Source organism: Oratosquilla oratoria, chromosome 39 (genome assembly GCF_046742065.1).
Source record: "Oratosquilla oratoria isolate Oo_2021 chromosome 39, ASM4674206v1, whole genome shotgun sequence".
Classification (NCBI taxonomy): Eukaryota; Metazoa; Arthropoda; class Malacostraca; order Stomatopoda; family Squillidae; genus Oratosquilla; species Oratosquilla oratoria.
In genome coordinates this window covers 13,062,301-13,083,170 of record NC_134815.1, presented here as the reverse complement: position 1 = coordinate 13,083,170, position 20,870 = coordinate 13,062,301, and the positions used below count along the sequence as shown (strand labels likewise).

The window sequence follows — 20,870 nt, the reverse complement described above, 5'->3', positions numbered from 1 at the left end:
TGGTATTGCTGTTGAGCGTCAACACAGGCTTGCATTTTTCGGTCGATATCTGAAATTTCGACATTTTGTCGCAGTCGACATTCTGTCGTTTCGGCATTCTGTCGTTTCGACGTTCTGTCTTTCGACATTGTGTCGTGCACCGTATGACATCATGTCGCTCTCGCAGTACAAAAACCTCATAAACTGTTATATTTCGTGTTTATCACTATGAAATCATACTTCCATTTTTTTTATAAAAGATATATATTTGAATAAATTATAAAATCAAAACTAAACAGATTAACACAAACACACGAAAAGTAACCTTTCGCACGTTATGACGTCATGTCGCTCTCGCAGTACAAAAATCTTATAAACCGTTATATTTCGTGTTTATCACTTTATGAAATTATATTTCACGGTGTTTTTTATATAAAATAAATATTTTGAATAAACTACAAAATGAAAACTAAATAGATTAACACAAAACCTAGCAAAGTAACCTTTCGCGCGTTATGACGTCATGTCGCTCTCGCAATACAAAAATCTTATAAACTGATATATAATGTGTTTATCACGTTACGATATTATATTTCACGTTTTTACATAAGAAATCTATTCGAATAAAATAAAAAATGAAAACTAAATAAATTAACACAAATCAATGCAAAGTAACCTTACGCTCTTTATGACGTCATGTCGCTCTCCCAGTACAAAAATCTTATCAACTGTTATATTTCGTGTTTATCACTTTATGAAATTAAATTTCACGTTTTTTACATAAAAGAAATATATTCGAATAAACTACAAAAAGAAAACTAAATAGATTAACACAAACCCATGCAAAGTAACCCTTCGCTCGTTATGACGTCATGTCGCTCTCGCAGTACCAAAATGTTATAAATTATTATATTTCGTGTTTATCACTTTATGAAATTTTATATCATATTTTTATATAAAAGAAATATATGAATAAATTACAAAATTAAAACTAAATAGATCAACACAAACCCACGTTCGTTATGAGGTCATGTCGCTTATATTTCGTGTTTATCACTTTACGAAATTATATCTCAAGTTTTTTACATAAAAGAAATATATTCGAATAAACTACAAAATGATAACTAAGTAGATTAACAGAAACCCACGCAAAGTAACCTTTCACGCGTTATGACGTCGTGTCGCTCTCTCAGTAAAAAAATCACATAAACTGTTATATTTCGTATTTATCACGTTATGAAATTATATTTCACGTTTTTATAGAAAAATATATATTTTAATATATTACAAAATGAAAACTAATTAGATTAACACAAACCCACGCAAAGTAACCTTACACTCGTTATGACGTCATGTCGCTGTCGCAGTACAAAAATCTCATAAACTGTTATATGTTATGTTTATCACTTTATGACGTTATATTTAACGTTTTTTTTATATAAAAGAAATATATATGAATAAGTTACAAAATGAAAACTAATTAGATTAACACAAACCCACGCAAACTAACTTTTCGCTCGTTATGACGTCATGTCGCTCTCCCAGTACAAAAATCTTATAAACTGTTATATTTAGTGTTTATCACTTTATGGAATTTTATTTCACGTTTTTTTTGCATTAAAGAAATATATTTGAATTAATTACATAATCAAAACAAAATAGATTAACACAAACACACGCAAAGTAACTTTCGCACGTTATGACGTCATGTCGCTCTCGCAGTACAAAAATCTTAGACTGTTATATATCGTGTTCATCACTTTATAGAATTATATTTTACGTTTTTTTATACAGAAGAAATATTTTGAATAAATTACAAAATGAAAACTATATAGATTAAGGGTACCCGCACACGAGCAACATTTCGTTGCTAGTTGTCACAACAACAAAATTGTCAAAAATAGAACGCACACATCTCTATGGCGACAACAACAAAAAATTGAGGTAGTTGCGACCGGATCAATTTCTCCGACAACACAATTATTGTCGGTAACTGTGGCAGGCGATAGAAAACGTTATTTCAAATGGGAGCTCGCACACGAACAACATTTCGTTGCCGCCACCCAGCCAGCCTGATGCTGCCTTGGTGTCTTTCAGACTGCAGTGGTGAGAGGGCGCACTGGCACTACGTCATGTCTGTAATAAAAGAGTTATTTGACTGCGAAACACTCATAATAACAGAGGTAGAGGTCGAGAAGAGAGCACCTCTTTATGATTTCCAACTAAAGGAATACAGCGATAAGAATATAAAAGAAAAGTTGTGGAGTGAGGTGTGTGAGGCTGTGGTGAGCGATTGGAATACTCTCTCCCCTGAGGATAAAAAGGAGAAAGGTAAAAAACATATTGTATTTATTTGAAAGGAAAACGTTAACTATTGTCTGGAAGGTCAATGCATCTGCCTGCTTGCCTGTCTGCCTGAATGTATGTATGTTCTTCTGTATATATGTATGTATGTTCTTATGTATGTATGTATGTTCTTATGTATGTACGTATGTTCTTATGTATGTACGTATGTTCTTATGTATGTACGTATGTTCTTATGTATGTACGTATGTTCTTATGTATGTATATATGTTCTTATGTATGTATATATGTTCTTATGTATGTATTTCTTATGGATGTATGTTCATATGTATGTATGTTCTTATGTATGTATGTATGTTCTTGTGTAAGTATGCATGTCTATAGAATTGTGTATGTATGTGCTTAAGTATAAAATGATGACACTATAAACAATAGTTGCCGCCATCGCGTGGCTCGTGTGCGGGCAGCCTAACACAAACCCTAACAAAGTAACCTTTCGCACGTAATGATGTCATGTCGCTCTCGCAGTACAAAAATCTTATTAACTGTTATATTTCGTGTTTATCACTTTATGAAATTATATTTCACGTTTTTACATAAAATTGATATATTCGAATAAACTGCAAAATGAAAACTAAATTGATTAACACAAACCCATGAAAAGTAAACTTTCGATCATTATGACGTCATGTAGCTCTCGCAGTACTAAAATATTATAAACTGGTGTATTGCGTGTTTATCACTCTATAAAATTACATTTCACGTTTTTTTCTATATAAACGAAATATATATGAATAAATTACAAAACGAAAACTAAATAGATTAACACAAACTTTTAGCAAAGTAACCTTTCGCTCGTTATGACGTCATGTCGCTCTCGCAGTATAGATTATTATATTTCGTGTTTATCACTTTATGAAATTGTATATCACGTTTTTATATAAAAGAAATATATATGAATGAATTACAAAATTAAAACTAAATAGATCAACACAAACCCACGCAAAGTAACCTTTCGCTCGTTATGACGTCATGTCGCTCTCCAAGTACAAAAATCTTATCAACTGTTATATTTCATGTTTATCACTTTATGAAATTATATTTCACGTTTTTTACATAAAAGAAATATATTCGAATTAACTACAAAATGAAAAATATATAGATTAACAAAAAACCACGCAATGTAATCTTTCGCTCGTTATGACGTTATGTCGCTCTCGCAATACAAAAATCTTATAAACTGTCATATTTCGTGTTTGTTACTTTATGAAATTGTATTTCACGTTTTTTATATAAAAGAAATATATTTGAATACATTACAAAATGAAAACTAAATAGATTAACTCAAACCCACGCAAAGTAACCTTTCGCGCGTTATGACGTCATGTAGTACAAAAATCTTATAAACTGTTATATACTGTGTTTATCACTTTATGATATTATATTTCTCGTTTTTTATATGAAATAAATATATTTGAATAAATTACAAAATGAAAACTAAATAGATTAACACAAACTCAAGCAAAATAACCTTTCGCGCGTCATGACGTCATGTCACTCTCGCAGTACAAGAATCTCATAAACTGTTATATCTCGTGTTTATCACTTTATGAAATTATTTTTCACGTTTTTTATGTAAAAGAAATATATTTGAATAAATTACAAAATGAAAACTAAATAGATTGACACAAACCCACACAAAGTAACCTTTCGCGCGATGTGACGTCATGTCGCTCTCGCAATACAAAAATCTTATAAACTGTTATATCTCGTGTATATCACTTTATGAAAATATGTTTCACGTTTTTATATAAAAGAAATATGTTTGACTTAAAAAAATGAAAACTAAATAGATTAACACAAACCCACGCAAAGTAACCTTTCAATCATTATGACGTCATGTCGCTCTCGCAGTACAAAAATCTCGTAAACTGTTATATTTCGTGTTCATCACTTTATTTGATTATATTTCACGTATTTTATATAAAATGAATATATTTGAATAAATTACAAAATGAAAACTAAATAGATTAACACCAACTCTCTCAAAAGTAGCCTATCGCGCGTTATGACGTAATGTCGCTCTCGCAGTCCAAAAATCTCATACACTGTTATATTTCGTGTTTATCACTTTATTATATTGTATATAACGTTTTTATATAAAAAATATATTTGAATAGATTACAAAATGAAAACTAAATAGATTAACACAAACCCATGCAAAGTAACCTTTCGCACGTTATGGCGTCATGTCGCTCTCGCAGTACTAAAGTCTTATAAACTGTTATATTTCGTGTTTATCACTTTATGAAATTGTATTTTACGTTTTTAATATAAAAGAAATATATATGAATAAATTACACAATGAAAGCTAAATAGATTAACACAAACCCACGCAAAGTAACCTTTCGCACGTTATGACGTCATGTCGCTCTAGCAGTACAAAATTTTTATAAACTGTTATATTTTGTGTTTATCATTTTATGAAATTATATTTCACGTTATTTATATAGAAGAAATGTATTCTAATAAGCAACAAAATGAAAGCTAAATAGATTAACACAAACCCACGCAATGTAACCTTTCGCTCGTTATGACGTCATGTCGCTCACGCAATACAATAATCTCATAAACTATTATATCTCGTGTTTACCACTGTATGAAATTATATTTCACGTTTATTTTACATAAAATAAAAATATATTTGAATAAATTACAACATGAAAACTAACAAACACGCGCAAAGTAACCTTTCGCACGTTATGACGTCATGTCGCTCTCGCAGTACAAAAATATTATAAGCTGTTATATCTCGTGTTTATCACTTTATGAAATTATTTTTCACCTTTTTTATATAATAGAAATATGTTTGACTTTAAAAAATGAAAATTAAATAGATTAACACAAACCCACACAAAGTAACCTGTCGTGCGTTATGACGTCATTTTGCTCTCGCAGTACAAAAATCTCATAAACTGTTATATTTCGTGTTTATCACTTTATGAAATCATTTTACGTTTTTTATATAAAAGAAATTTGTTTGAATAAATTACAAAATAAAAAAAATCTCAAACTGTTACATTTCGTGTTTATCACTTTATGAAATTATATTTCACGATTTTTATATAAAAGAAATATATTTGAATAAATTACGAAATGAAAACTAAAGAGATTAACACAAACCCACGCAAAGTAACCTTTTGTGCGTCATGACGTCATGTCGCTCTCGCAGTACGAAAATCTCATTTCGTGTTTATCACTTTATGAAATGATATTTCATTTTTGTATAATAGAAATATATATGAATAAATTTGTTATTACGAACATATATGTATACCCGCGCGTTGTCGCGAGTTCATGAATAGTCCTTAACGTAACCACACCCCATCTTAGCCCTTAACCCTAACCAAAATATATTCTTTTTAAATTAAATATAGTTATCCAAGTACCTGGAGGGATAAGGTATCAGAAACTTTCAACACCTCGGTTTATGTTAAATCCACCAATCAAGGACGACATTGCCTAAATGGATCAAGCGAGCGAGTGCCCTCAGAGGTATAAGGATTCGACAAAAGGTGCCTTTATTAGAAGAGCCCCCACCCACACACTGCAACAACTGGAAGGCCGTGCACTCAGAGTTGGAAAGGAAGGGCCACGCAAGTCCTCATCAACAACGGATTTGCCAACAAAGACATTGAAAGAATAACTAGGAAGGTAGTGGGCACGTGGTACCTAAAAAAGGAAGATGACCAAGCACCAAAAAATATCATTAATATACTTTATAAATCATTCTTCTCCACGGCATACAAGGAAGATGAGAGAATTATGAAGCAAATAATCAGAAGGAACATCAAGCCGACTTCCGCAGACACCAACATTATTTTTAACATATATTACCAAAATAAGAAGACATCAGGCCTACTCATCAAGAAAAACAACAAGCCCATCGCCGATAAACTTCAGAGATCTCATGCCATATATAGGTATACGTGTAACCTTGGGGACTGCGCAGCCCAACCTTCTTCCTATATTGGCATGACCACCATGAAGCAGGTGCTCCTAAGAGTCACTCCAAAGATACTCAGCACACCATCTTAAGACGAAGGGAAACCCTGGTCGGTCAACAACACGGAAATTTTAGCCACTGGTCACCAAGACCCTACAAGACTACCTATCCTGGAGGCTCTGTTCATAAAAGATCTTTTCCCAAATCTCAATATACAAGCCCATGACCTGCAAGCGTTACCTAGCGTTAGGAGGTCGTCCGCCCATTACGGTGCTGGGGGGCAAACTGATGACGTCACGCACCGCTCAGCCAATGGGAGGACAGACCGTACCTAACCCGCAGCAATCCAGCCAATCACCATCCACCTTCCGGATAAAAAAGTTACCGATATTCATGGAATCTCCATTACCAGAGCCAGCTTATCCTCGCAACCAGGCTCTAACTCTTTCGTATGCGGACGACACTAACCACATAAGCAGACACAAAACGCTGCAGGGAGCGTTACACGTAATGCAAAACATCCTAGACGGGGCACACGCGTGGGAGCAACAGTGGCGCATTAAGACCAACGCGTCGAAATGCAATGCTGTATACTTCTGCTGCAAACGAACCAACAGAACAATCACAAACACTCCTCTTAAAATAAACAACACAAACATCCCAGCGAAGGACCATACCCGTGTGCTGGGTAGCACACTTGATAGTGGCCTTACCTGGACCCCACACTTCCGCAAGCAGGGAGCGAAGGCTAGGGCTGTGCTGGGTAAGCTCAGACGCTTCAAAACTGCAACACTGAGAACCAAACGTCGATTGTACCTAGCCCTCGTCAGACCGATTCTGTGCCAGTCCCCGGGACTAAGCCAGCTGACATGTGCCACTAATAACTACGAGCATCAGAAGGTTCAGAATGCCGCTGCCCAGTTCATCACGGGCTCGCGATGGAGCGACTTCAGAACCACTGAGTCTCTACACCAAATTTCCAACATCCGTCCACTCAACCAACACAAACACAAACTTCACTCAAGACACCTAGAAAAACTGCACGCCAAACACAAACATCTGATACAACATATTACACCTAGACCACACCGTACAGACTATCTGTCAGCAGCGCCCGTCCCACGTGCGGTGTACACGATAAGACGTGTATAACCGTACCTACAAGTAACACACCCCTTCACCAGCTTGACTGGTGATAGCCGCAATAATGTAATAATAATAATAGTAATGGTAATAATGTGAATAATAATAATAATAATAATATCGCTACTATTGGCTACTCAAACCCAACCTGGGGTAAAACAGGAATTCTCATGCCTTACCTGGGGCTAATCAGGAACGCCCTCTACACGCGGGAAGTGAAATCTACTCACTAACCGTAAATTACACACACACACCTCTCACGAACATAGCCGCATCCCACGCACAAACATATACACTTCCTTTTTCTTCGACTAAAATTCGTTTCCTTTCTCACTTTCTCTTATACTACATCTTCTCATTTCAGTTTACCTCCCACTAAAGATTTTTTCCGTTTTTCCCCCTTTCTCTCCTACTACGTCTCCTACCATTTTCCAAACTTTCGTTGGTGATATAATCTGCTCTTCCTCCCGGCATTGGCGCCGCCGCCCAAGTTCCTAGCCCAGTTCTCCTAAGCCACGACAACAAATAAGCCCCTAATCGCTCGCAATTCGCCCGGTGGCAATAGCCCTCTTTTATACACTACTATCTTTTCATTTTCCTACAGACATTCTTCCCCTCCCACAAAACCCGATCCCGCGCAAGCGAGGTGGTCTTTCCTTGGAATCCAGAATCCAGAATCCTCAGCTGTCATTTGTTGAGCGAATCGACACCTGCCTCAGTCTGGATACTTAACCTCAGCAGGGCAGGAATTTTAAAACCCCAGTAATGTTAAGCATATTTGTGGGTGAGCAAAAATAAAAAATAAACAAAATAAACCAAAATGAATGTTACCCTGGTACTCACACCTCATTAGAGTGTCACTATGGTGGGTATGAATTCACCCCCAAACTAACAAGAAGAGACACTGCTAAGTTACTTTTTACTGGTATTAAACTCAGTTGAAAAATGCCATATATTTTCCATATAGTACCAAAGTTGTGTCAATCTAAACCTGCTGGGGTATTGTCCTGCCTCTGCTGGGGTTTTGTCCGTTTGGAGCACTGGGTTTTGTCCGTGCAGCCCTCAGCTTTGCCAGTGGCTAAACTCCACCATTTCACGAAACAATTGAAGAAATCCACAAAAGAATCAACAAACAACCTCTCAACATTACACACCACCGTATGTGGGATCAAATCTGGGGCAAATTATTTGAAGACCCTACTACCCCAGAGCATCCGAAAGGAAGCGAACGACAAGAAAGAGTACAGCCCCATGCTTGCATGGTGGCCACAGAGTCTACCAAGAACCCAGACGTTACCGCCACAGCCGGTATACATTGCATCAGACCAACCTAGTGGTTAAGTAAACTGAAATGAAACTAAACAAGGAAAAAGAAACTATCCTAGCTAGCTTAGCTACTCCCAACGAATACACAAGGAGTGTCGTCCCTCTCTTTCCCATACACACTGTATTTCCTTTCCAACTTTCAGGCCACAGTCCTCTTTATTGTTACCAGGGAATCCACGAACTCTACCTCGAAATGCATGCCACGACTCTCTTTTGACAGTACTCATTGCAATTTCAAAGGTGTATTGACTTCAACACTCTCCTTACTTGCGGACTAGTAAATATACCACACTAAACTTTGAACTCTCATATTTTTGGAAAGAGTAGACGAATCTCTTGAAATGCTCTTCTACCTTGAACTAATGCTTTTACAAACTGTTTGACCAAACCAAGATTTATATGAAGTGGGTATAGCAACACTTTGGTAAGGTCAACAAGAGGCTGTCTAATAACATTGAGTTTTCCTGGCTAGTAGTGTTCATTATCAGCTCGACTGTCCCATAGGCAAAGAAAACATGACTACTTGGTGTATACATCCTGTAATCTAAGTAAGAAGGCAATGATTTTAAAGTCACCACAAATATCCCATGAAATGCTATATTTACATATTTTTAACATTAACTTAGTAATGAGCAACTCTGTTCATTGCTACAGTAAACAGTTTATAAGCGTACAAGCATTAAACCACTTGAAACATGTAATGATGAAGATAATGTCCAGCCATGCCGGCCATGTTGGAAAAAAGACTGCCAGTGTCTTAATGGGCAGAGTTCGAGATGGTCCTTTATCTGAAACTCTTCATAAGATTGAGACTCTAGTCTAACGTCATTCTGTCATGTTTCATGCTTTTAACCCAATTTGAACAATCACATGATATTTTATCACTTATCCGCTTGGAAATCCACTCCTAAAAACCCTTATTTTAATAGAAATATGAACATTACCATGTTGGAATCGACAATTTATGAAAGGGAATGGGTGGACTAGAAAAATTACTTTACCCATTGCATTTTGACCTTACATGCCAGGCGATGTACTCGTATGTGGGTCTCACCAAATGTCGACCAACGCCGACCAAAACCACACAATGACGGTTTTTGCTCAAATGCATAATTTATATATAAAAAGTAGCATATGGTTGCATTTTTCTACCTATTTTATTTGAAATGTGTGATTTCCATGTAAAATGATCAAAGAGAAGTTACGTTTTTATCTTCTGCAAAATTATCAACCTCCGACCAAAAGCCGTCATTGTTGGGGTTTGGTCGTCGTTGGTTGGCGGCTGGCAATTTTGCAGAGGATAAAAACGTAACTTCTCTTTGATCATTTTACATGGAAATCACACATTTCAAAGAAAATAGGTCAAATAATGCAACCATATGCTAGTTTTTATATCAAATTATATATTTGAGCAAAAGCCGTCATTGTTTGGGTTTGGTCGGCATTGGTCGACGTTTAGTGAGACCGCTCGTATGTTATTTGTTTACATTCATCTTGACGGGCCGCCACTTCGTCTTCTACATGTTATAAGTAAGTAAATTTATTTGGCAAAGAATCAATGTACATGAGGTGAAAAAATACAATAACTCATATTTCGATATAATAATTACAAAATTGCCGAGGATAACATAAAAAAGCATGTACGCTTATTTCCATTGTGGTCCTCATTAGATTGTTATTCTTTATAATTCTACAATAAGTTACACAGACAACATATTTAGGGGGTTAAGGGGACCAGAGACCGTCATTTCGTATCAATTGAATACAAATATATGCTTTATGGTATGAGCAGTTACTTAGTATATACTAAAAAGAATCTTTGAGATTCCTAGGACATCTGTGATATCCAGAAGTGGCATAGAATTTAGAAGCACAACATGCACGCAGGTAATAAGTGTTATATTATTAATTAAGGACGCTCGACAATCGTGTAGGTGTATTTATTGTATGGTGGAGGTTATTTTCCTTGTCTGTTCGTCACTTGATGTTGCCTGCTTTCATGTTAGTTCTGATCGAATATGGGTACTTCCGATTTGGTAGTCAGAATGAAGTTTTGTCAAAACTCTCATCTATTGTGTACATTCTCGCATGCAACGACCATAGATACTAAGCAACAAATTCGGGAATACGTTTCTAGGGGCAATATATTCTTGGCAACTTCTTTTCATTGCGATGGATGCGGATTGTAGGAGTATCATAAAATTATTTGGGAGTGGAATACTTCAAATGCATGCAGTGAAATGTCACAGAAAGAACCATATGTTCACTCAATATTTGTAATTTATATCGGAAGGTTCCAGGAGCAGTCATTCACCATAACCTAACCCCCCCCCCGCCCAAATGCTTCATATTGTAGTCGTAATGTACAAGAATGAATATGTTGTATATATACTCATAACTCAACAAATCACACCTACCATGCTTTATTTATTATTTTTTTTATTTATTTTTTTTTTTAGTTGATGGATGAGTTTAACTTAACCTAGCAATAGTTAAGGTTCTGTAGACTTTATCCTCACTCATTAGATAAATGACAAATATTCTATAGTTTTATTTATGGATGCAGTGTGTTACTTGTGCCAAAATTCAATCATTTACCCGCCAATCCTGTGGCTCTGCAATGGGGATGGGTGGGGTGTTGCTGAAATGTTTCCTGACAAATGGAAATCATTAAAGGAATTGCAAGAATCATACATTGATTTCTGACATCCTTGATTATTGGGTGGGTGTAGACACTTGCAAAAATGTTACCAATATTTCTTATTTCAAGTGTTCGCTGCTATTGTACCTTTCATCATACTCTGATTTTAATTTCTTTCTTGTGGCTTCTTTCTCCGTGTAATGTTTACTCATACTCTCCTGTGCCTTATTATTTCCCATTTAATTTTCACTTTAGTAATCACTAGGGAGCCATTTCCAAAAAGGATGACACAGCATATTGAAGATTATAATATACAGTAATATATATATATATATATATATATATATATATATGGATGGGGTGGTGCGAGAGGTGAATGCTAGGGTAGTGGGTCAGGGATTGGAGATGGTTAAAGAAAATGGAGAAAAGTGGGAGGTGAGCCAGCTGCTGTTTGCGGACGACGACACTGCGCTTGTGGCAGGGTCGGAGGAGGGATTGAGGAAGCTGGTGGCAGAGTTTGGGAGAGTATGTGATAGAAGAAAGCTAAAGATAAATGTGGGTAAAAGTAAGGTGATGAAATGTACAAGGGGTGAAAGTGGCAGTAGACTGGAAGTGAACATTAAGGAGAGCGACTGGAGGAAGTGGATAGTTTTAGATACTTGAGTGCAAGTGTAGCAGGAAAAGGTGGAGTGAAGGTGGTGGTAGAATGTAGATTGAGAGAAGCGAGTAAATGCCTTGGTGGATTAAAGAGTGTAATGAGGAATAGACATTTAGGAATGGATGCGAAGAGGAGACTGTATGAAGGAGTGATTGTGCCAACAGCACTGTATGGGGCAGAAACGTGGAACATAAGAGAAGAAGAGAGAAAGAGTTTGAATGTGTTTGAGATGAGGTGTCTGAGAAGTATGGTGGGGGCTACTAGGCTGGATAGAGTGAGAAATGAGGAGGTGAGGAGGAGAACAGGGGTGAAAAAGGAGCTGGGAGATAGGGTTGATGAAAGAATATTAGGATGGTTTGGACACATGGAAAGAATGAGTGAAGAAAGAGTAGTAAAAGAGGTATGGAAGGCAGATGTGGAGGGAGTGAACATGAGGGGACGTCCTAGGATGAGGTGGATGGATGGGGTGAAGGGGGCTTTGGGGAAGAGGGGAATGTCTGTTGAGGAAGGAAGGAAGGGAGAGGACGGAAGACAGAGGTGAGTGGAGAATGGTTGTATATGGATGATGTTGTGATTGCATGAGGAGGAATGGGCGGGGTGGGTGGGGGGTGGGGTAGTATGAGTGAGTAAATTTTGACGCAGCCCGAAGGGATTTCTCCCCGTCCTCTCCTTATATGCAAGGGGGGACCGCCGATTAAATGAAGCGGCCTTGCTGTGGATGTGCTGTGTCTTGCGACACTGCTTCTAACCCAGGGCGGTGGGCAAGGTGCAGGGATGACCCGTCATCCAGGAGGTGCTCAGATGAGAGGGAGGGTGGGAGGGGTGTGGAGTGTATTTAGGGATGAAATGGGTGGGAGTGTTTTTATGCCTTTCCCTTTTTGGCTACCTCCCTTGAAAGGGGGAAAAAGCCTTGGTATATGTATGATGTATATATATATATATATATATATATATATATATATATATATATATATATATATATATATATGTATATATATATATATATATATATATATATATATTTATGTGTGTGTGTGTGTGTGTGTGTGTGTGTGTGTGTGTGTGTGTACTAGACTGAATGGGTCCCAGTGATTAGAGATACATTTTAACAACCAAAATGCACTTTAATTCTAAGCCATCAAAGGCCAGCATGCTGAAATTGAAATTTGGTACTTCCCAGGACTCGAACCCGGCATCCTCATAACAAGTGCAACAGTGACTTTTCAACTGGGCTATCAAGAGAGATATAAGTTCAGCGCATTATTTCTTATATATTTGTATGCTCGAGTTACATACACCTATATGAAATTTTGTGTTCAACCCATCTACACTAAGATAGTACAATTGGAAGTGCAGTATACAAACATGGGAATATATTTGTACAACACTGTGTTGTACAAATACTTTCCCGCATTCGTATACTTCCATGCTGGCCTTTGATGGCTTACAATCAAAGTGCATTGTGGTTGTCAAAATGTATGTGTATATATATATATATATATATATATATATATATATATATATATATATATATATATATATATATATATATATATATATATATAACAAAAAGCTGAAAGTGAATCATATTTTTCACTTCTAATGAAACCAAGAAAAAACAAATACCTGTATTTCTTGCTGATTTACAACACAAACAAAACCTAGTTGTATCCTCACCTTGATTGCCTGGAGGTTTATATCTTTTTGTACTTCTGCCCTCTGTTGGCCATCTCCAATAGTTTCTTGTTGGCCAGAAGTGTTTTGTATATAGTTGTGCACTCTTCCAAATGGTTTCTCTCATTCCTCCAAGCTGATGTCATCATTGAAAAAGCTCATTCCAACTGAGCATTACTGGATGCAATGGAGAATATATAAGCACTCACTTTCTTAAGGCTTGTGAATGAGAACTGAGATTTATATTCACTGGACAGTTTGAGATAGCGTTCATCACTGTGGCAATCTACCATTTCAGGAGTAGTAATAATTGTGTCCACAATCCCATACTCTTCATACAAATCCTCCATATTAATATCTGGACGGTTACACGTCTTGACTGCATCACTGAATTCTCCAAAGATACATCACTTGACAGGCCCAATTTTGATACTTTATTGTGATAACTGTTTTCAGAAAGGTCATATCTGTCACTTAAGTACTTTCTGGCCCTTTCATAGAAAACACTGAAAGTTTGTTTTACATTTCTTAGGCACATCTGGACTAAGCTGGCAAAGCTGGGTATTTACTGAATACCCCCAAAAAATAAATCCTTCATTCTTCTCTCAAGCTTGTGTTTCAGGTCAGTCATTAACCTATATACTGAAATCATGCTGAATGATTTGGCTTCTAGTGCTTTGGTAGTATCTGAGAATAATTTAAGAATGTGACTGAGGAAGAGGAAATAGATCTCTGACATTTCTTTCATCTCCGAAGCACTTCCATACAAGTTCCTTGGGACATTCCTCTTTTCCTAAATTCTGAAAATAACTTTTTAGGGCTTTCCAGTACTTCAGTATTCGGTCAATTGATGGCAAAAGAGATAGCCATCTAGTTACATCATGTCGCAATAGATTGCATTCATCAGACTCCACAAATTTTGCAGAACTTCAACTGCTGTGTTCTGCTTGCTAAGATGCTGAAATGGCTGTACACCTTGAGCACAATATTTTCAATATCAGGGTTTAATTTTCCAGCAGCAAATTTTGATGCATTATGCAAAACATGAGCCAAACAGTTAGCAGCAATAATGTTGTTTTGGGCCAGTTTCAGTTTCTGATAAACACTGTTGTATTTTCCATAGTTTACAGTTGCATTGTCAGCTGTGTATGCCGACACTTTATTCAGATCCAGACCCGACACTTCTAACTTAGACTGTTATAACTGATTTGTGATAGCTTTTGATGATTCATCATTATCAGTGTAAAAGTAACACATGTTGCACTCCCTCCTCAAAATTAAAGTATCTCAAAAGAATTGGGAAACATGTTGCACCTTTGTTTGAAGCATCAGTTGCTACTGTAAAGTGCAAGTCATGTTCTTTTACATATTCCACGTGCTTCTGTACAGAATATGTTGCTCCAATATTTTCACACCGAGCTTTTGCTTTGGTTCTTCCACATGTTACACCTTTTCCTACCGAGGAGTCACTATATACCTCTCTGTCAACTTTCGTAAAGGAATGTCCCCTGTGACAGGAAAAGGTGGAGTGAAGGTGGAGGTAGAATGTAGATTGAGAGAAGCAAGTAAATGCCTTGGTGGATTAAAGAGTGTAATGAGGAATAGGCATTTGGGAATGGATGCTAAGAGGAGACTGTATGAAGGAGTGATTATGCCAACAGCACTGTATGGGGCAGAAACATGGAATATAAGAGAGGAAGAGAGAAGGTGTTTGAATGTGTTTGAGATGAGGTGTCTGAGAAGTATGATGGGGGTTACTAGGCTAGATAGAGTGAGAAATGAGGAGGTGAGGAGAACAGGGGTGGAAAGGGAGCTGGGATATAGGGTTGATGAAAGAATATTAGGATGGTTTGGACACATGGAAAGAATGAGTGAAGAAAGACTAGTAAAAGAGGTATGGAAGGCAGATGTGGAGGGAGTGAACACATGAGGGGACGTCCTAGGATGAGGTGGATGGATGGGGTGAAGGGCGCTTTGGAGAAGAGGGAAATCTCTGTTGAGGAAGGACGGGAGAGGACAGAAGACGGGTGAATGGAGAATGGTTGTATATGGATGATGTTGTATTTGCATGAGGTGGAATGGGCGGGGGGATGGGGGGTGAGGTAGTATGCGTGAGCAAAATTTTGACGCAGCCCGAAGGGATTTCTCCCCGTCTTCTCCTTTTATGCAATGGGGGGACGGAGAGGGGGGGGGGGGTCGCCAATTTAATGAAGTGGCCTTGCTGTGGATGTGCTGTGTCTTGCGACACTGCTTCTGACCCAGGGCAGTGGACAAGGTGCAGGGATGACCCGTCATCCAAGAGGTGCTAAGATGAGAGGGAGGGTGGAGGGGTGTGGAGTGCATTCAGGGATGGCATGGGTGGAAATGATTTTATGCCTTTTCCTATTTGGCTACCTCCCTTGTAAGGGGAAAAAAGCCTTGGTATATGTATGTATGTATGTATGTCAACTTTCACTGCACAGTCAATGCTCCTATATGACTGGTAATGTTTCACAGTATGATATACTTTACAAAGCTCTGCAGCTGTGATTTTGTCATCCTGAGAGGATCGAGCTGAAGAAATAAATGATAGTAGTGACGAGTTGCCAGCATTGCGAGTGTTAAGTCTACGTTTGTCTGTGGCTGTGTGTCGTTCAACTGCACTCTTCCCCTTACCTGCTACCACATCACAACGACACAATTTACAAAAAGCATGAAACTCATCCTTTCTTTCATCTCTTTGGCCCAGTCAGAGTAAAACAAAGTCTTTCTTTTCAGCAATTTCAGACTCCTTAACCTCATAAATTAATTGCCAAACCACACTGTACCATGGCCACCTCCGGACTGCAGCCCAATGTATGAAATGTAAACCATGCAATCACACATTCACAACATTGGTCCTGTGCAGTTCCTGTCTACTTCGGCTGCTGAGTTCTGATGTTGACCTTGGCCTGGGTACTCCCACATGATTTAATTGTATGGCATTATAGTATACCTAGGGTTATTTATTTATGTATATATTCTTTGTCAATTTTTTATTTATTTGTTAATTCATTTATTTTTGCCACACCTCAAGAAAGGAGGACAAATGTACGTCTGGCGTGAGGTTGCGCTGGATGGAGGACAAAGTGCTCAAAAGGAGGACATCTGGCCACCCTACTAGTCACCTAGGAAATTGAATATCATGTTGATTATATTTACACAGTTTACACATAATTCATTTGAAGTGGTTGTTTTCACTGAACTATAAATCAACAAGCTGATTCCTTCGTGGGCCTTGTTATAGTAACTGATGGAAGTGAGGGCTGAATCAAACCCAACGTAGTTGTAGGTAGGGACAGGTTAGGATATATTGATTAGAAATTATTTACTTCTCACTCAAAGATGTCATAAATCAATATTTTATATTTTCATTTATAGGATTCTGGTGGTATTAGTGTGAAATTTTACTTGTTTATCCCCAAAATGGGAAAAAAATTATTTGCTGTAGAAACCAATACAGTATTAGATTATCATAAATCTCTCAAATGTTGATTTATGACATCCATGATTGGTGTGTATTTACCTAGTTGTCTTTTACGGGAAGGGGAGCTGTGTGTGTGTGTGTGTGCATGTGTGTGTCTGTGTGTGTGTGTGTGTAGGGGCAAGATCGGAGGTGTTCCCTGACAAATGGAAACCAATAAAGGATTTACAAGAATCACATATCGATTCCTGGCATCTTCCATTATTGGGTGGTTGGCCTCTGAAAAAAATAAAAATAAAATAAAATAAGTCAAGTTATCTGTGTTATTGTGTCCATCATACCCCAATTTCCCCCCTTTTTCTTTCTGTTTGTAATATTTATTCATCTGCTCTTGTGACTTTCTTATCTATCAATTTTCATTACCTTTTCACTCCTTTTTCCAGTCTTTGTGGTTCTTCATACTTTTTACATTTGTTCAATCGTCCATTTTTTCTCATTCTTTTCTTTTTAATCTTCTTTGGTAAGAATTGTTTGTTATCTTAATTTGTTGCACTTTGGTTAATGTATTTGTATATTTTTGTGATACTCCAAAAATATTAGCAAGTAATAATCTTTATATCGTAATGATTAAAAAATAGTGCCATTCACCATAACCTTGAAAATGAAATATGTTGATTTACAAGATTGCTGTTGGGCTACTCCCACTGTGCACCTTGTCTCTGTATTTGATGAAAGTGAGGGGTGAATCTAACCTAACCTATAAGTAATTTACTTATCATGGAGAGGGTGGGGGGTTCTTCAAAAAACGGAAAACAAGTGATTTATTGAAAAAATGAATATCAGAATCTCATGAATCTCTCCAACGTTGATTTTTGAAATCCTTGATTGATGTGTGTATGTAGTGGTCCTCTGCAAAATTTTTTCCAAATATTTCTTGTTTCCAGCTGTGGTGTATCCTAGAATTGAATTCTTTTTCTTGTGGGCTCTATTTCATTGCATTATTTGTTCAGTCTTTCGCTTTATTATTTCCTGAATTATTTTGATCTCAAACGACATCATATGACTCACACGTATTTGTTCAACCTTCCATTTCTTTCTTCTTTAAACTTCTTGTTACGAAATGTTTATTCCCTTCCCCGATTTCATTTTGGTTAATACCCCACTCTACTTGTATTCCTTGGTGTCACTCTTATTCCATTCTCTCAAAAACTTAGTTGTCATACTTATTACATATTTACTTTCAGGATGAGAGTAGCTATCAACAATTCCTGGAAAAAAGGTATCTGAAGATTCCCTATATTCGTCATATAAATACAATCTTGTGTCATCTGCGGCACACCTATCTCATGAGTCATCTTAAATATCACACGATGACCCACACTAGAAAGAAACCTTTTCAATGTGACCTGTGTGATGCAGTTTTCTCGACAAAGGTTGATCTTAAACGACACGCGGTGACCCACACTGGAGAGAAGCCTTTCCAATGTGATCTATGTGATGCAACTTTCACACAAAAGAGTAGTCTCAAACGACACGTGGTGACCCACACAGGAGAGAAGCCTTTCCAGTGTGATCTATGTGATGCAACTTTCACACAAAAGAGTCATCTCAAATATCACATAATGACCCACACTGGAGAGAAGCCTTTCAAGTGTGACCTGTGTGATGCAGCTTTTTCAGGAGGGACTGGTCTCAAATATCACATAATGACCCACACTGGAGAGAAGCCTTTCAAGTGTGACCTGTGTGATGCAGCTTTCTCAGGAAAGGGTAGTTTCAAAGGACACATGATGACCCATACCAGAGAGAAGCCTTTCAAATGTGACCTGTGTGATGCAGCTTTCTCACAAAAGGGTTGTCTCAAACAACACCTGATGACCCATACCAGAGAGAAGCCTTTTAAGTGTGGCCTGTGTGATGCGGCTTTTCCACGAAAGGTTGATCTCAAACAACACCTGATGACTCACACTGGAGAGAAGCCCGTCAAGTGTGACCTGTGTGATGCAGCTTTCGTAGCAAAGGGTAATCTTACACGACACAGAGTTTCACACACCAGAGAGAAGCATTTCGAGTGTAGCATGTGTGATGCGTCTTTCTCACGAAAGAATGATTTCAGAAGACACATGATGATCCACACAGGAGAGAAGCCTTTCCAGTGTGACCTGTGTGATGCAGCTTTTACACAAAAGAGTCATCTCAAATATCACATAATGACCCACACTGGAGAGAAGCCTTTCAAGTGTGACCTGTGTGATGCAGCTTTCTCACAAAAGAGTCATCTCAAACAACACGTGGTGACCCACACTGGAGAGAAGCCTTTCAAGTGTGACCTGTGTGATGCAGCTTTCTCACAAAAGGGTAATCTCAAACAACACGTGGTGACCCACAGTGGAGAGAAGCCTTTCAAGTGTGACCTGTGTGATGCAGCTTTCTCAGAACCAAGTAAACTTAGACATCATGTGGTGACCCACACTGGAGAGGAGCCTTTTCAGCTTTCACACGGAGGACTTATTTCAAACGTCACGTAATGACTCGCACTTCCTCACAAAAAGTTGATCTCGTGTGTTGCATGATGACTTATGCTGGTGAGAGGCCTTTCCAGTGTGACCTGAGTGATCTAACTTTCCTGTATGATGGTACTTTCAGCTATTAAGTACTGATCCACTGTTATAAACCAGTTGGGTTGATGGGTTATCACGTGCATACTGTCAGTTGAAATCTTAATTTATTTACTCTCAGTTGTGAAGTTATTTGAGTGACCTTTGGCCTATTGTGTAATTGCATTTTTGCTTGTTCCAGTGTGACCTAAGTGATATAACTTTCCTGTATGATGGTACTGTCAGCTATTAAGCACTGATTCACTGTTATAAACCAATTGGTTGATGGATTTTCATGTGCATAGTGTCAAATGAAATATTAATTGATTTACTCTTAGTTGTGAAGTTATTTGAGTGACCATTGGCCTATTGCATAATGAGTTTTTGCTTGTTCTTTTTTTTTTAAATTCCTAAGTGTTCCATCAAGTGCATGAATATTTTTGCAATTACAAAAAAAAACATCGAATATATTAGAATATTGTGCAACTGGTGGGTATAGATATTTGTATGTCATGATGGATACAGTTCTGTTTACCTTATTATTGTGTAAAGTAGTTGGGAGTATACGCCATAGTTATTTGTAATCTGTATGGTGAATTGTTGATTTTTAATAAAGAAGAAATTCAATTTGTTTCCTCAGCTTTGCTATTGTTTGTAGCAAGAAGAATTTCTGGAGTCTAGTAGATTTGATTGTAGCTGTTCTTCTTTAGTACCTCCTGAGACAGAATTTCATGGTCTGATGATTTCTGAAATCTATCATGACGCCTTCATGACAAAGGATTACAAAGGTGGAGCATGCCGACGGGAGACCTTGTGGTCCTTAACTAGGTCAGATGTGGAAAAAAGTAATGACAATAAATAAAAACATAATAATATTGATAATAATAAATGCATAGGTATATTCAAATGAAAAAAAAGGTTAATGATAAATGATAATAAATTGACAAATATCTAATAATGTGAATCAAGTAAATAGCAATCAGACATGATAACAAAGGTGAATGAAATAAAACAAGTGACAGTTTTTACAGCATCTTGCTTAGGTATTTATCTAAATGATTCTTAAATCTTCGAACTGAACTGCATTACACTTCCTCTGC

The 20,870-nt window shown here is 37.3% G+C and overlaps 1 protein-coding gene across 2 annotated transcripts; it reads left to right on the top strand.

Moving 5' to 3' along the window:
• The first annotated feature begins 10,238 nt into the window (after positions 1–10,238).
• On the top strand, positions 10,239–20,096 carry LOC143020113 (uncharacterized). 2 transcript variants are annotated; one of them, XM_076176270.1, is made up of 2 exons: positions 10,239–10,288; positions 18,418–20,096. In XM_076176270.1, exon 2 carries the CDS (start codon positions 18,520–18,522, stop codon positions 19,699–19,701), a length of 1,182 nt encoding a protein of 393 aa, XP_076032385.1. In that variant the 5' UTR covers positions 10,239–10,288; positions 18,418–18,519; the 3' UTR covers positions 19,702–20,096. The 2 variants fall into 2 exon arrangements, with proteins under 2 accessions (XP_076032385.1, XP_076032386.1); XM_076176271.1 differs by lacking the exon at positions 10,239–10,288 and adding an exon at positions 10,506–10,645.
• The last annotated feature ends 774 nt before the right edge of the window (positions 20,097–20,870 follow it).

Coding starts and splice junctions, on each gene's coding strand:
- LOC143020113 (XM_076176270.1), top strand. CDS start 18,520: ATGAGTCATCTTAAATATCACACGATGACCCACACTAGAAAGAAACCT.